This window comes from Mauremys mutica, chromosome 6 (assembly GCF_020497125.1).
Source record: "Mauremys mutica isolate MM-2020 ecotype Southern chromosome 6, ASM2049712v1, whole genome shotgun sequence".
In the NCBI taxonomy this organism is placed as follows: Eukaryota; Metazoa; Chordata; order Testudines; family Geoemydidae; genus Mauremys; species Mauremys mutica.
This window is the reverse complement of record NC_059077.1, coordinates 2,982,938-2,997,396: the sequence shown is the minus strand read 5'-3', so window position 1 is coordinate 2,997,396 and position 14,459 is coordinate 2,982,938. Positions and strand designations below refer to the sequence as shown.

At 59.0% G+C, this 14,459-nt stretch overlaps 1 protein-coding gene across 2 annotated transcripts in view; it reads left to right on the top strand.

The window, feature by feature from the left end:
- The first annotated feature begins 4,749 nt into the window (after nucleotides 1-4,749).
- The window catches only part of ARID3C (AT-rich interaction domain 3C), a 139,095-nt gene continuing 129,385 nt past the window's right edge, over nucleotides 4,750-14,459 (top strand). For both annotated transcript variants that reach the window (XM_045020314.1, XM_045020313.1), the window contains exons 1-2: nucleotides 4,750-4,801; nucleotides 7,438-7,866. In XM_045020314.1, the coding sequence (XP_044876249.1) occupies nucleotides 4,775-4,801; nucleotides 7,438-7,866 (456 nt within the window). In that variant the 5' untranslated portion in view covers nucleotides 4,750-4,774. The remainder of the gene's footprint in view (nucleotides 4,802-7,437; nucleotides 7,867-14,459) is intronic.

Here is a 14,459-nt window from a genome sequence, read left to right as displayed (position 1 = left end):
TGGGGCTTTTTTTTATATGGGCTCCTATTACCCCCCACCCCCTGTCCTGATTGGTCACACTTGCTGTCTGGTCACCCTATTCCTGGGTAACCCTAGATTTGTTACAGATCTGCTAGCCCCGTTCATCTGCTGAGCTTGTGGTGTGGACCAAGGCAGCTGCACGGAGCGCGCTGGGGCAGGCGCTGATAGCTGGTTTACACGGGAGACACTGAGGCACAGAGAAGCTAAAGTTACTATTTTTAAAAGTGGCCACTCATTTTAAATGGCAGACTCGGACTCCTCAGGCCTGATTTGCAGAGATGCTGAGTGTCCAGAATCTAAGGCCCATCACCTCTGCCAACCAGTCCTTAGGGGTCTGTGTACCAGGCACTGAGTCAGTGATAGAGCCATACAGCGCCTATCTGACCACACGTGTGCAAAGCCGAGTCTGTAGTTTCAGTCCATCTCTTTGGACTCCTGCCCTGATTCTAGTGCCATCACATTGGGAAGCATGTTTCTCCCCGTGGATGAAGCTTTGGTTCGTGCTCGCCTCGCCCTGCCCAGGCCTCAGGAAGTTATGAGACTCGTTATCTAGCCCAGGATGCAGGGGCGGCTCCAGGCCCCAGCACGCCAAGTGCGTGCTTAGGGCGGCATGCCGCGGGGGGCGCTCTGCTGGTCACCGGGAAGGCGGCAGGCGGCTCCAGTGGGCCTCCCACAGGCATGCCTGCGGGAGGTCCACCAAAGCTGCGGGACCAGCGGACCGTGGGACCAGCGGACCCTCCACAGTCACGCCCGCGGGAGGACCACTGGAGCCACCTGCCACCCTCCCGGCGACCGGCAGAGCGCCCCCCGCAGCATGCCGCCCTGCTTGGGGCGGCGAAATGTCTAGAGCCGCCCCTGCCGGGATGGGACAAAGCAGATCCAAGATTCACAACGGTCACAGGGCAGCAGTGGCCCATGGGCTTCAATCAGATTCTCAGACCAGAGTAGGGCCCATTCCTTAAAGATAGTATCAGAGGGGAGCCGTGTTAGTCTGGATCTGTAAAAGCAGCAAAGAGTCCTGTGGCACCTTATAGACTAACATGCGTCTGACGAAGTGGGGATTCACCCACGAAAGCTCCTGCTCCAATACGCCTATTAGTCTATAAGGTGCCACAGGACTCTCTGCTGCTTCAAGATAATTATCTCACCTTTCTATAGTGTGCTTCAGACAAAACACTTTATATCCCATCCATCTAGGACTCACCTCATCCACCACTGAAATGCAGCTGCCTCTGGGGTGGTGCACGGCAGCTATTTAGCAGCGCACACCAAGAAGAAGAAATGAAAAGTACACCCCAGTGAACCGGCAGGGGAGCTGGGGAGGCAGAACTGACGGGACGGGGGAATGGTTAGTGGTGCACGCATAGGCCCTACCAGTGCTCGGCGCTGTTCATACTCCTAGTGCCACTAACTCACTGGGAACCTGAGCAAGTCGCTCCTTCTCTCGCTGGCCTAGCTCCCTCCGCTGTGAAACAGGGATGCCAAGTCTTTCCTGCCTCGCCCTGGGGCTGTGGGGATTCCGGGGGTAACGACCCCCCAAGGAAAGGCATTGTATGAACACAAACCATTCATATGGTAGCAGCCCAAACAGCCGAGGGCTCGGGGGAATCACTGCCTGGAGAGACTGCCAGGGGAGGATATTCAACGGCCACAACTGGACAGAATCTTGGTTTTATGTCTCATCCACAAGACGAATGGAAGAAGTAACCACTCCTTCCCGGGCCACCACAATGGCTCAGGTTGTGTTAGAGGGAGGGGAAATGGCAGACTGACATTTGGAGATTAAAAAGTTTGCCTTGTTAAGGAAGGAAGGAAGGATAGATAGATAGATAGATAGATAGATAGATAGATAGATAGATAGATAGATAGATAGATAGATAGATAGATAGATAGATAGCGGGGGTGTATGGGGATAGATAGATAGATAGATAGATAGATAGATAGATAGATAGATAGATAGATAGATAGAGGGGGAAGGATATATGGGGGGTCTGGGAATGGATGGATAGATAGAAGGGGTATGGGGAAGGCGGATAGACAGAGGGGCTGTGAGAAGGGATGGATGGAGAGATCATGGGATGGATGAGGATGGGTGGATAGCGAGAAAGTGGGGTGGGGTGTGCTGGGATAGGGAAGGAGAGAGATCGATTTGGGCCCTGAGCTTTGCAGATGGGGTATTGCTCTGCCTTTCCTGCGCTCTAAGCCCGCTGACTTAGGAATGGTTCTAGCGGAATTACATGCACTTAAAACCATCAGCGTGTTGAAGCTATTCCTCATCCCTGAGCTCTGCTCACATGACGACCTGGCCATTTCGGGAATTCAGGAGTGGAAAAATAACCTCCTGAAAGAGTGATGAGTCAGGGGATGTAAGGAGCTACCATAACCAGCTGGCCCTGTGTCCAGGGAAAGCTGCCTCCGAGAGAGAGATTTTATAGAGACCACCTGCTCACCCGGGTCCCTCTTCCTCTTTCTGGTATTTATCTCAGATGTAAACACCCCAAAGGAGGTTGGATAATATCGTGTCTCCTCATCCTCCCCTGCCGGCACTTACTAGATGCGCTTACTGTCTCTGCTGCAGCTGATTGCATAATATTCCAGTGGTAGGGAAGCGAGTGTGGACCGGTGGTTAGAGCAGCAGGCTAGGGTGCAGGAATTCTGGTTGTAGGTTTCCATGAGTCCCCTCCTGCTGCTGTTCTTATTTGATTTCAGCAGGCTTGTCTGATAGGGCCATGCCCACCCTTGGGTGAGTCACGGCACCTCAGTGCCTCAGTTTACCCATTTGTAAATCTGGGGGAATAACAGTGACAGTCCCTGCCTCCCTGGCGTGTTGTGGGGCTCGACTGATGAATGCCAACAAAGCACCCGAGATCTTCAGTTGAAAGGAGCTATACAAGCAAAAGAGTGGGCCTGATCCTGCAAATATTTACACCGACCAGTGGCACTTAAAGTTACCATCTGCATATCGCAGGCTCAGGGACTATGTCATGTGCTTTGGTCTCTTGCACCTGAGAGATCCAGGCAGATGATCAAAGGCAACAAGATTTCCCCCGCCCCATCTATTTATTTTGTGTGTGTGCATTAAAATATGCCGCAAACATAGAAAGAGGAGGAAATGAAGCTGCAAGGATTGTCTCCCGGTGAGGGGTCCTTTCTCGTCTGTGAATTTCTATAACCTGGGTGCTCAGCCCTGCAGCTCTTACTCCGCTGAGGCCTGCAGGATTGGGCCCTACCAGCCCTGGCTCTGAAAGGTGCCCATCCCCCCTCAGGATCAGAACCTAGACTTTCTTGATCATGGCTAACACGCCCCTGTCCTCGGGCTAAATGCCGTGTGAATGCACTCTGAGTGCAGCTAGGGCGCTAGCTGGGGAGAATTTTTCTAATCTGTGTAAGAGAAGTAAATTAAAAAAATTAAGAAGTGTGTGTGAGTGAGTGAGTGTGTGTGTGTGTGTAAGAGAGAGAGAGAAAGCGAGATTCCTTCCAGGAAAAACCCTCAAAACATCCTGCAATCCTGTGCACTGCGAACAATGGCCTTTAGGCCCAGGTTAAGGACAAAGTTGTGGCAGTAACTGGGAATTTCCTGGCTTTGTGGCTTTGAGGCAGCTGGTATTTCTGGGGGTGGGTTTGGTGTGATTTGACACAGTTCTGTCTCTGGCCCAGGAGAGAGAGATTCCTCCCCGGCTCTTCCAACCTGCTGCCCCTCACACTTCCACGCTGCTAATCACTTACGGCTGGAGCTGGCTGATGAGATGAAGTGCAGCTGATTTAAAAGCACTGGGGGCCTTTCTGCTGTCAGTGGCACACGGCATATGTGCAGATGTCAGGAGCACTCATCCCAAGGCTTTGTGTAAATTGCAGTGATTTCCCCGGCTGACAGGGAAACACGGGGCTTGGAGATGAAGATATCAAGCCTTGCTAGTAACATTTCTCCTGTTGAATGAGCCTGTCACCGAGGATCTTTTTAAATAAACCGCAGGCGCACGCACACGCACAGAATGTTCACACCTTTGTGTCAGGTATGGCAGAAATGCACTTTTCAGGCGCCTTGTATGGCTTGTCCATGGCTGGCCAGCCCTTGGAAGACAGCAGATACCCAGGGAGGGAGTTTCTGATCACACACACACACACACTCATTGTCAATGCACTGGTGTGAACCCTGTTACACACACAGCACTAGGCTGAAAATGCACACGTGTGATCGCACCCACATGGCAGAGCCCTGGGTGAGAAAGGCCCGGATTTGAGCCGGTTGCTGCAGATTGGGAAGGTCCCTCTCACACACACAGCCATGGCCAGAAGTAGGTTAGAAATGCACTGATCACTGGGCGGTATTTCTCCTCCTGTGCGATCTCCCTGCTGGGGAAGTATTACAGCATTTCCCCCCTTTGGCTGTCAGCAAACCCTGCCCTCTCTATTTATCATTCCCTTGACGTGTTGTTAGCAAATGGGGAGCAGAGAGGGCTGATCTCTCGGTGGAAGGGGTCACGCTGCCTCTGCCTGCCACTTGTTGCAAAAAGAAAAAAAAAGGGGGGAAAAAGCCCCACCCCAACCCCCTCATTGCTTCAACAAGCTGCAGAATAAAAGAAATATTTGTAACAATCTTCTCCATGCTGGGACCGGGCGCCCCGAGCACCAGCAAAGCGCCAGAGGAATAAAAATACAGCCACGGAGCCGATTGTTCTAAAATATATATTTATCCAACCCCCCCGCCCCCCCCAGCTCCCCTGGGCAGCCCGTCAGCGGGAGAGAAGGAAGCATGGTGGAAAACACGAGAGCTGCGTTGGTAAGCGATCGGCGGTTGTTTTTAAAGAGAATTGTCTGTTTCTAGTGCCTGGGAGAGAAACGGCCTCCGGCTCGCGGGGGGGCTGCAGCTGCTGTTCGGTTTCTGTGAGTTGCTGTTGGGGTTTTGCCTTGGTGGGGGGGGGGTGGAAGGGGACTCGGGGGCGGGGGTGGAAACTGCAGCAAGTCAAACGTCCTGCAACTTCCCAGCCGAGTCTGATATTTAATAAAGAGCCGGCGAGGGGGGCTCTCCCGGGGCTTGCACGTGGATTGCAAAGGGGCGGAGGGGGGGGTCTGTCCGCACCGGGCGGAACGGGGGATTCTCCCAGACCCCCTGCGCTGGAGCCAGGGGCTTGTGGGGACCCCCCGCGCCCCAATCCCGCCCCGAAGCTCCCTGTCCTGCGTCCGCCTCCCCCTCCCCTTCCTCCCCGGCCCATCCGCCGCGGGGCTCGGGGGAATCTCCCCGCCGGAGCCCGGCTCCGGGCTGCCAACTTTCCGCCGGGGCAGGGGGCTGCGCTGCGGCTCGGGGCCCCCGGCGCTGGAGCGGAGCCGGGCAGCGGCCGAAGTTGAGCGAGACGCGCCCCGAGTTAGTCCGGGTGGGAGCGAGGGGGCGACGCGCTCTGGGACTTCGCCCCGCCCCGGGCCCGGCTCTGCGCTCCCGGCCTCCCCCGAGCCCCCCTGTCCTGTCCTGTCCTGTCCCCTCTGCGCCCCGCTCCCGCCTGCCCGGTCCGCCTCCTCCGTCCCGGGCTTCCTCGCCTCTGCCTCGGCCGCTCCCCGCGCCCTTCTCTGCCCCCTCGTCCTCCTTCCCTCACCCCTCCGACTCCTTCCCCCTTCTCCTCGCCTTCCCCTCACCCCCCTTCCCCCTCCTCCCCTTCACCCCCTCCTCGCCTTCCCCTCACCCCCCTCTTCCACCTCCTCCCCCTCACCCCCCCTTCCCTCACCCCTCTGACTCCTTCCCCCCTCACCCCCCTTCCCCCTCCTCCCCCTCACCCCCCTCCTCCCCTTCACCCCCTCCTCGCCTTCCCCTCACCCCCCTCTTCCACCTCCTCCCCTTCACCCCCTCTGACTCCTTCCCCCTCCTCCTCGCCTTCCCCTCACCCCCCTCTTCCCCCTCCTCCCCTTCACCCCCTCTGACTCCTTCCCCCTCCTCCTCCCCTTCCCCTCACCCCCCCTTCCCCCTCCTCCCCCTCACCCCCCCTTCCTCCTTCCCTCACCCCTCCGACTCCTTCCCCCTCCTCCTCGCCTTCCTCCCCTTCACCCACCTTCCTTCCCCTTCCCCTCACCCCTCCGACTCCTGTCCCCCCACCCCCCTCTGACTCCTTCCCCCTCCTCCTCCCCTTCCCCTCACCCCCCCTTCCCCCTCCTCCCCCTCACCCCTCTGACTCCTTCCCCCTCCTCCTCGCCTTCCCCTCACCCCCCCTTCCCCCTCCTCCCCCTCGCCCCCCTCCTCCCCTTCACCCCCTCCTCGCCTTCCCCTCACCCCCCTCCTCCCCTTCACCCCCCTCTTCCACCTCCTCCCCCTCACCCCCTCTGACTCCTTCCCCCTCCTCCTCCCCTTCCCCTCACCCCCCCTTCCCCCTCCTCCCCCTCACCCCCCCTTCCTCCTTCCCTCACCCCTCCGACTCCTTCCCCCTCTCCTCGCCTTCCTCCCCTTCACCCCCCTCACCCCTCCGACTCCTGTCCCCCCACCCCCCTCTGACTCCTTCCCCCTCCTCCTCGCCTTCCTCCCCTTCCCCTCACCCCCTCCTCGCCTTCCCCTCACCCCCTCTTCCCCCTCCTCCCCCTCACCCCCCCCTTCCTCCTTCCCTCACCCCGCTCTGACTCCTTCCCCCTCCTCCTCGCCTTCCTCCCCTTCCCCTCACCCCCCTCCTCGCCTTCCCCTCACCCCCCTCTTCCACCTCCTCCCCTTCCCCCCCTCTGACTCCTTCCCCCCTTCCTCGCCTCCCCCTCACCCCCCCTTCCCCTCACCCCCCTCCTCGCCTTCCTTCCCCTTCCCCTCACCCCTCCGACTCCTGTCCCCTCACCCCCCTCTGACTCCTCCCCCCTCCTCCTTCTCCTTCCCTTCACCCCCTCTGAATCCTGCCCCCTCATCCCCTTCACCCCCCTCCGACTCCTGCCCTCACCCCCCTCTTCCACCTCCTCCCCTTCACCCCCCTGACTCCTTCCCTCACCCCTCTGACTCCTTCCCTCACCCCTCTGACTCCTTCCCCCTCCTCCTCGCCTTCCTCCCCTTCCCCTCACCCCCCTCCTCGCCTTCCCCTCACCCCCCTCTTCCACCTCCTCCTCTTCACCCCCTCTGACTCCTTCCCCCCTTCCTCACCTTCCCTCACCCTCCTCTTCCCCCCCCTCCCCCTCACCCCCCTTCCTCCTTCCCTCACCCCCCTCCGACTCCTTCCCCCCTTCCTCGCCTTCCTCGCCTTCCCCTCACCCCCCTCTTCCCCCCCCTCCTTGCCTTCCCCCTCCTCCTTCTCCTTCCCCTCACCCCCCTCTGAATCCTGCCCCCTCATCCCCTTCACCCCCCTCCGACTCCTGCCCTCACCCCCCTCTTCCACCTCCTCCCCCTCACCCACCTTCCTTCTCCTGCCCCTCTCCCCCCTCTCTCGGCCGGACACTCACCCCCCCCCCGTGTCTCCCCCGCAGGCTGCCTTCTCCTCCCCGGGGTCGCTGCCCCTGCTGGTGCCGGCCCCGGGCGGCGGGGGGCTCCGGCTGGAGGCGGTGATGGAGAACCTGCAGCGGCAGCAGGCGGCGCGGCTGGCCCGGGGGGAGGAGAAGCTGCGGCGGGGGCAGGCGGAGCCCGGCCCGGGGCAGCTGCGCTCGGTGCTGGGGAGCCGCATCCAGCAGTACCCGGCGGCGGCGCGCTGCGGGCTGCCCCCCCGCGGCCGCCTGGGGGGCTCCCCGCCCGGGCCCGGCGCCCCGGAGCCCGCCGCCGAGGAGGAGGAGGACCTGGAGGAAGAGGCGGGGGCGGCCCGGTGCCCGCAGCAGCGCCCGGAGCCCGCCCGCTCGCTCTCCCCGCCGCGCCAGCCGCCGCCCCAGCACCACGAGTGGACCTACGAGGAGCAGTTCAAGCAGGTAAGAGCCTGAGCCGGTCCCCGTGCCAGCCCCGCCGCTCCCCGACAGCTGGCCCCTAGCGAGGCCCTGGGCCTCACCCTCCAGGATCCTGACCCCCAGAGCTGCCCCCTATTTCCCTCCTGCCCCGGGGCCCCCCATCCTGACCGGTGTCCCACTAGCAACCCCCGGCCTCAGCTCCCAGTATCCAGCACCCCAATAGCCGTCCTCCCCCTGCCCCATAACTATCCACCCAATGGGGATCCCACCAGTAACCCCCCGGCCTCAGCTCCCAGTATCCAGCACCCCAATAGCCGTCCTCCCCCTGCCCCATAACTATCCACCCAATGGGGATCCCATTAGCAACCCCAGGGACCCAATAGCCGTCCTCCCCCTGCCCCATAACTATCCACCCAATGGGGATCCCACCAGTAACCCCCCGGCCTCAGCTCCCAGTATCCAGCACCCCAATAGCCGTCCCCACCCTGCCCCATAACTATCCACCCAATGGGGATCCCATTAGCAACCCCAGGGACTCACCCACCCCAATAGCTGTCCTCACCCTGCCCCATAACTATCCACCCAATGGGGATCCCACCAGCAACCCCCCGGCCTCAGCTCCCAGTATCCAGCACCCCAATAGCCGTCCTCCCCCTGCCCCATAACTATCCACCCAATGGGGATCCCACCAGTAACCCCCCGGCCTCAGCTCCCAGTATCCAGCACCCCAATAGCCGTCCTCCCCCTGCCCCATAACTATCCACCCAATGGGGATCCCACCAGTAACCCCCCGGCCTCAGCTCCCAGTATCCAGCACCCCAATAGCCGTCCCCACCCTCCCCCATAACTATCCACCCAATGGGGATCCCACCAGTAACCCCCCGGCCTCAGCTCCCAGTATCCAGCACCCCAATAGCCATCCCCACCCTGCCCCATAACTATCCACCCAATGGGGATCCCACCAGCAACCCCCCGGCCTCAGCTCCCAGTATCCAGCACCCCAATAGCCGTCCTCCCCCTGCCCCATAACTATCCACCCAATGGGGATCCCACCAGTAACCCCCCGGCCTCAGCTCCCAGTATCCAGCACCCCAATAGCCGTCCCCACCCTGCCCCATAACTATCCACCCAATGGGGATCCCACCAGCAACCCCCCGGCCTCAGCTCCCAGTATCCAGCACCCCAATAGCCGTCCCCACCCTGCCCCATAACTATCCACCCAATGGGGATCCCACCAGTAACCCCCGGCCTCATCCCACCCCAGTATCCCCACCCCAATAGCCGTCCCCATATCTCCCAGCCTGCCTCGATGCCCTCACTCTGTCCCAATACCCTCTGTCCCAATAGCTTTCCACATATCCCCCAGTCTGCCCCAGTACTCACCCACCCCAAGAACTGCCCCAGTATCGACTGTGATATTCCCCCTCCTGCTCCCACATCCCCCATCCCATTAACAATCCCGCTAGCCACAGCAATATCCTTCACCGGCCATGAGATCCCTATCCCAATATCCACCCTGAGAACTGCCCCGGGTCTCCACCGCAACGTCCTTCACCAATCACTGCCCCAGCTCTACCCGAATACCCACTCCAGTAACTATCCCAGCAGCCATCCCGCCCCCTGGTGATACCCCTCCACCTTCTGCTCCAGTACCTGCCCCAGCAGCCACTCCTGCCCTGCCTCAAGCTCCCCTCCAGCCTGCCCCAGGAGTAACATCGCGTTTCCTGCTCCCTGCACTCGGCCCCCAGTGATGCCAGCTGGCGCACAAGCTATGGGGGCACACTGCACAGTGCAGAGGGAAGGCTCTCTACCGTGACCCACACGGGGGTCCTTTCCCCTCTGGGGAGGGCTCTGGGGTGGCTGGGAAAGCTTCCTCACCCTGACTTGAATGGAGAGGGGGGACCAGGAAATTCAGTGACTCATTTGGTGGTGGAAGGCGAATCTAGGGTAATACGCTGTCTAAGCTGTCTGCTCCCTGCCTCGAAACATGCAGGGACTTCCCCGCCGGTTTCCCTGGTGCTCTGTCCCTGTGACTGTGCTTTGCATGATGGTCTGGTTACAACATGCTGTTTTATCTTGCGCTTTGGAGACCCTGAGGTGACGCTTCCAACCCCGGAAATGTGGACAAAATTCCTGTTGTTTTAGCAAGTGTGGGGCTAGGTACCCAGAAGTCGTTCCTCCCCAAGGAGTCCTTCCTCTCCAGAGTAAGTGTTTGCAGGGTCCGAGGTCTCCTCCGCGCTGTTCTCAAATCTCTCCAGTCCCAACCTGCCTTCTGTGTATCCCGCCAGTAACCCTGCACACGCGCTCTTGAGTTAGGAGGGGCCTGTTCCCGGTTAATTCTCCCTAGGCCTATTGTTCCCAAGGCCCGGATAGCCCCGTGATAGTGTGAACTGGGGACTACAGTACACAGCCGCCTCGCGTTACCTTCTGGAGGAATCGAGGGAATTGAGCATAAAAGGACGTTTCTGTGAGTGGATGTTACGTTACCCTCGGCTTGGTGTGCAGCCGGGGCCACACCCGCAGCTCTTCTGAGGGACCCTTGCTCCGGCGAGTCGCCCAATGGCTGGGAAGAGCCGGATTTAGGGGCAGGTGACCCGTGTGGCCGCGTGGGGGCGCCAGGCTCGGGGGGCTGTGTGTGTTGCTAGCATCTTATATGAGGGATAAATCACACACACAAATCCTGCATCACAGTGGTGACATGGGCTACAAATGCAATTCAAAATGAAGCATTCAAACACTTAACCCCTGGAGGGAGGGGGCGCCGAAGCTGCTCCTCGCCCAGGGCGCGCTTTGGCCGAGGGCCGGGTGCCTGCAGCCCGTCCCCGGGCGGGTAATCCGGCCTGCGGTTGATTTCAGAGCGAGAGGATTCCGTACCTGAGTGGTGGCTGCAGCTTCGGGGCCTGGGTGCGAGGCGAGACGAGGGCAGGGTCAAGGCCTGGTCCTGCTCCCCCGGGGCGCTGGCCAGAAGGAACTTCCACCCTTGCCTAGAGGTCGATTTCCCAACGTTGGCTGTTCACCTGCAGAAAAGAGCAAGGGAGGCACCCCTGGAACAGGAAATGGAGTCGGGCGGGAGCTGACCTTTATCTAGCAGGCAGAGGAGCTGCGCGTGGGTTTGAGATGCTGGGGCAGAGAAGGAGATGGAGGGCGCAGATAAGGGAGCGGGGCTGTGGATGGCAACGGACGGCGGGGGTGGGGGCGGTGAGGGGAATAGCAGTGCCTGCTGTACTTGGCGTTTCAGACTTGCTCCTGGCCAGGAGTTCTCTGCAGCGCGCCCTGAGGGACGGACGCGATTGTTAGCTGAGCCGAGAGGCAGCGTCTGGAGTGTTTATAGAAGAGTTCAGCGGGAAGCAGCTGAACTGGGCACCGGCTGACGTTACACACAGAACAAGGCAGACTGGCTGGTTCAGGGGGTCAGCGTGAGAGGTGGGACATGGCTCCGTGTTTCCCCCAGGCGCTGTGTGTGGGGGAACAGAGCTGTCCCTCTCACGCCGGAAGGGGGCGGGCCAGGTGGCGATGGAGGGGTCAGTGTTTACGCTGCGGGCAGGGTAGCGCTGGGGCGTTGGGCAGGGGGTTCTCAATTGAACCTGGCCCCCTTTGTCTCGGACAGGGACGGGATGGTGTTTCTAGCTCGCCAATGCGCCCGTTGGTTCTCTGCGCTGAGTGGGCTGCGGTTCTGTGGTCGGAGGTAGCGACACCCACCGGCTGCTCACCCCACTTCTGGTCGGGTCTCCGCGTTGCTCAGGGCCTGGTGGACGCTGTGGAAGGGGCAGGGCTCAAGTGGCAAATACTGAATAAGGAGGAACTCGCTGCCACGCCTCACCTAACGGGGGTGTGTGTGTGGAATTGGGGGGGGGCCCAGCCAGGAATCCCTGGAACACTTTGGATCCATGTTTTAGTTCCTACGTGTGTGATCTCGACGTGATCTCGAGCTGTTCCCTACACTCATTCATCAATTCCAAAGCCAGACGGGACCCCGGCGATCATCTCGCCCGACTCCCCCAAAACACAGCCCAGAGACGTGCCCCTGAAAGGAACTAGAGCAGAGCTCTTTAAAAAGAAATACCCAGGACACCGTAACAGCACCCCAGCCTGCTTTCCCTGAGCTCGGTAAAACCCTCTGTCCGGGGCAGCCCGCAGAAACCTTCAGATTCACTTTGTAGTGTGGCCCCTCCGGCCTTGAACCAAGTTCTGGGGCAAGGAGAGCACCAGGGCCCCGATCCTGACGGCAGCGGAAATGTTGTGAACACAAGGAGTGGGGGGGCAGGGTCTATCATTGGCAAATTAAACTACTTAAATGTCCCGCCCCATGGCCTTTCGCGGTGAGCCCTGGAGAGGTGAGGGGTCTGGGATGCTGATCCGACGCGCACCAGGGATGGTGGGTTTGGGGAGATCTGTGATGCAGTCACACGTTGGGGGCGGGGGCAGTGTTTTCTGTGGACCATGGTTACAAATCCAAGCATCATTGCCAAGGCAGTAAGGATCGGCCTAGCAGAGGCGCGGGAACGGTGCTCCGCTGACCTTTCTGTTTGAGAATTGCGCAATCATTTGCTCGTTTGCCGGCATTTCAAACACAGGAACTGGCCAAACTAGAACTAGATTGTCTCCGTGTGTACCTGTCATGTGTCAGGTATGTGAGCAGGCGGTATTCACCGTCTGCCCGTGCCCAGGAACCATGTGCACTCGGCCTTTGGTCTATTTCTGGATCCGGGCATGTATTTATAGAGCGCGGCCCAGAGAATGGCTGGGGTGGGCGTGCTGCATAGATTGAAGTGCACTGCTTGTGTGTGCAGGTTACGTTACACACAGAACAAGGCAGACTGGCCGGTTCAGAGGGGTCAGCGTGAGAGGTGTGACATGGCTCCGTGGAGAAAGCACTCAGAGCATTTGTGTGAACCAGGGAAATCCTCCCTGGATCCTAATGCTCAGGCACTTCCCCCTCCATGAATGTCTGAACACACATGCAGCACAGAAACGGGGCCAGAGGGCCTTGATTTAAACAGAATATAGAATAAATGCCTGTCTAGATAGATAGAAAAGGAAATTAAATTGGATTGAATTAAATTGAATTAAACTTTATTGGCTGGCAAATAAAACCTTCCCTGCATGAAAGAGGTTTTTTTTTTTTGACACATTTTCTTCTGTATTCTTACAATCAGCTGAGAAATGGGAGCTGCGTTGGGTGTTTCTAACACACCCCGACTCTCTCTCTGTCCTGTCTGCCTAGCACAACGCTCTGTAAAATTGGCATCCGATCTAGCAAGTGCATTTTCCCAGACAAGGAGAGCCCTGCTCCGGGAATTACCCCTCATGTATTGCCTTTAAAGATAGGAATCAAACATTCTCCGCAGAAGGTTTGATGCAAACAGTGGCTGCAGCTTTGGGTCGATCCATGAACAGGGCTTCAAGCTGCAGCGTGACGTGGCAGGCGAGAGTTAATCTGGAAGCGGTGGCTAGATGGTGGGGGAATTTGGTTGAGGGAACCCCTGTAGAGCCAGACATAATTGTGTCTCTCCTGTCCCCCCAACACACGCGCTAGTACCTGGGCGTCCGTTGGAACAAATGCCATGTTTTGGGAACCTCTGATGAAAGCAGCGTTTCTCGGGTGGTTTGGGCTGCTCTGCAAACACTGTGGCATTGGGTTTGCAGGGTTAGTTTTTGCTGGATGTTTGAACCAAAGTGTGGCCTCCTGTCTTCTGGATATGCCCATGCTCGGATGATTTTAGATAAGAGCCCTAATGCTGCTGCAGGTGGTGAGGATGTCACATCCTCTGAGGATCACCCACAGCGTGGGGACCAGAATGTGCTCTCCATCCTTCTGAGTTTATAAAGGGTCCCTTTCTTTTTCCTGTGGGCATAGGAGAGAAATTCCTCTTGGCATCTCTCCCGCCCTTTCCCTTTCCCTCAACGGCCTTAGTCAGTGAGCCACCCTCTTTGCAGGAGGTTGGGTGCTCTTCAAAGGAGGAAGATCCTCTTCTCGGCTCTGTGCTGTGGAGGTCTGAGTGTGCTTCCTCTGATGGGATGGTCCTGAGCTCCAGCATCCTCCCAGCGAGCAGCACGGCCTGCCAGTATTTCCTGTGCCTCTCTGCCGGCCTGTCGCTTGCAGTCGGGGATAACAGGCTGTGTGTGGAGGCTCCGCAGGAGCTGGGCTCTGAGCGGAGACGTTCCTGGTCCCTCAGCTTTTGACTTTCGTGACTTGTAGCAAAAATGACCCCAAGCGAGGCCAGTTCAGCTGGGTGGAAGCTCCCTTCACTGCTTGTTAAACTTCTGGGCCTTGTCTGATTCAGTGTCCCTCAGCGGGAGGCTGCAGCAAATGGTTGTGGTGATGCCCGGTGCCCCGCACAGCTGGTTCGTATCCTGGAGTGTTAACGCCACTGCTGCTGCCATGGAGAAGTGTCTCAGGCCAGGGGGTCTACACAAGATCTGCTGGGCATGGGCCACTGAGGGGTCAGGGCACAGGAATCATTCCTTTGGCATCCAGAACATAACTCCTGTGTGCAGAAAAGAGGCCAGATGTCCATCCTGCCTTCCTTACTCCGCTCTAGGTAAAGTCACTGCTTGGTGCAGGTAAAGCAGAGCCCTGAACTCAGGCCTTGGCAGGTACATCACGGAGGGACTCA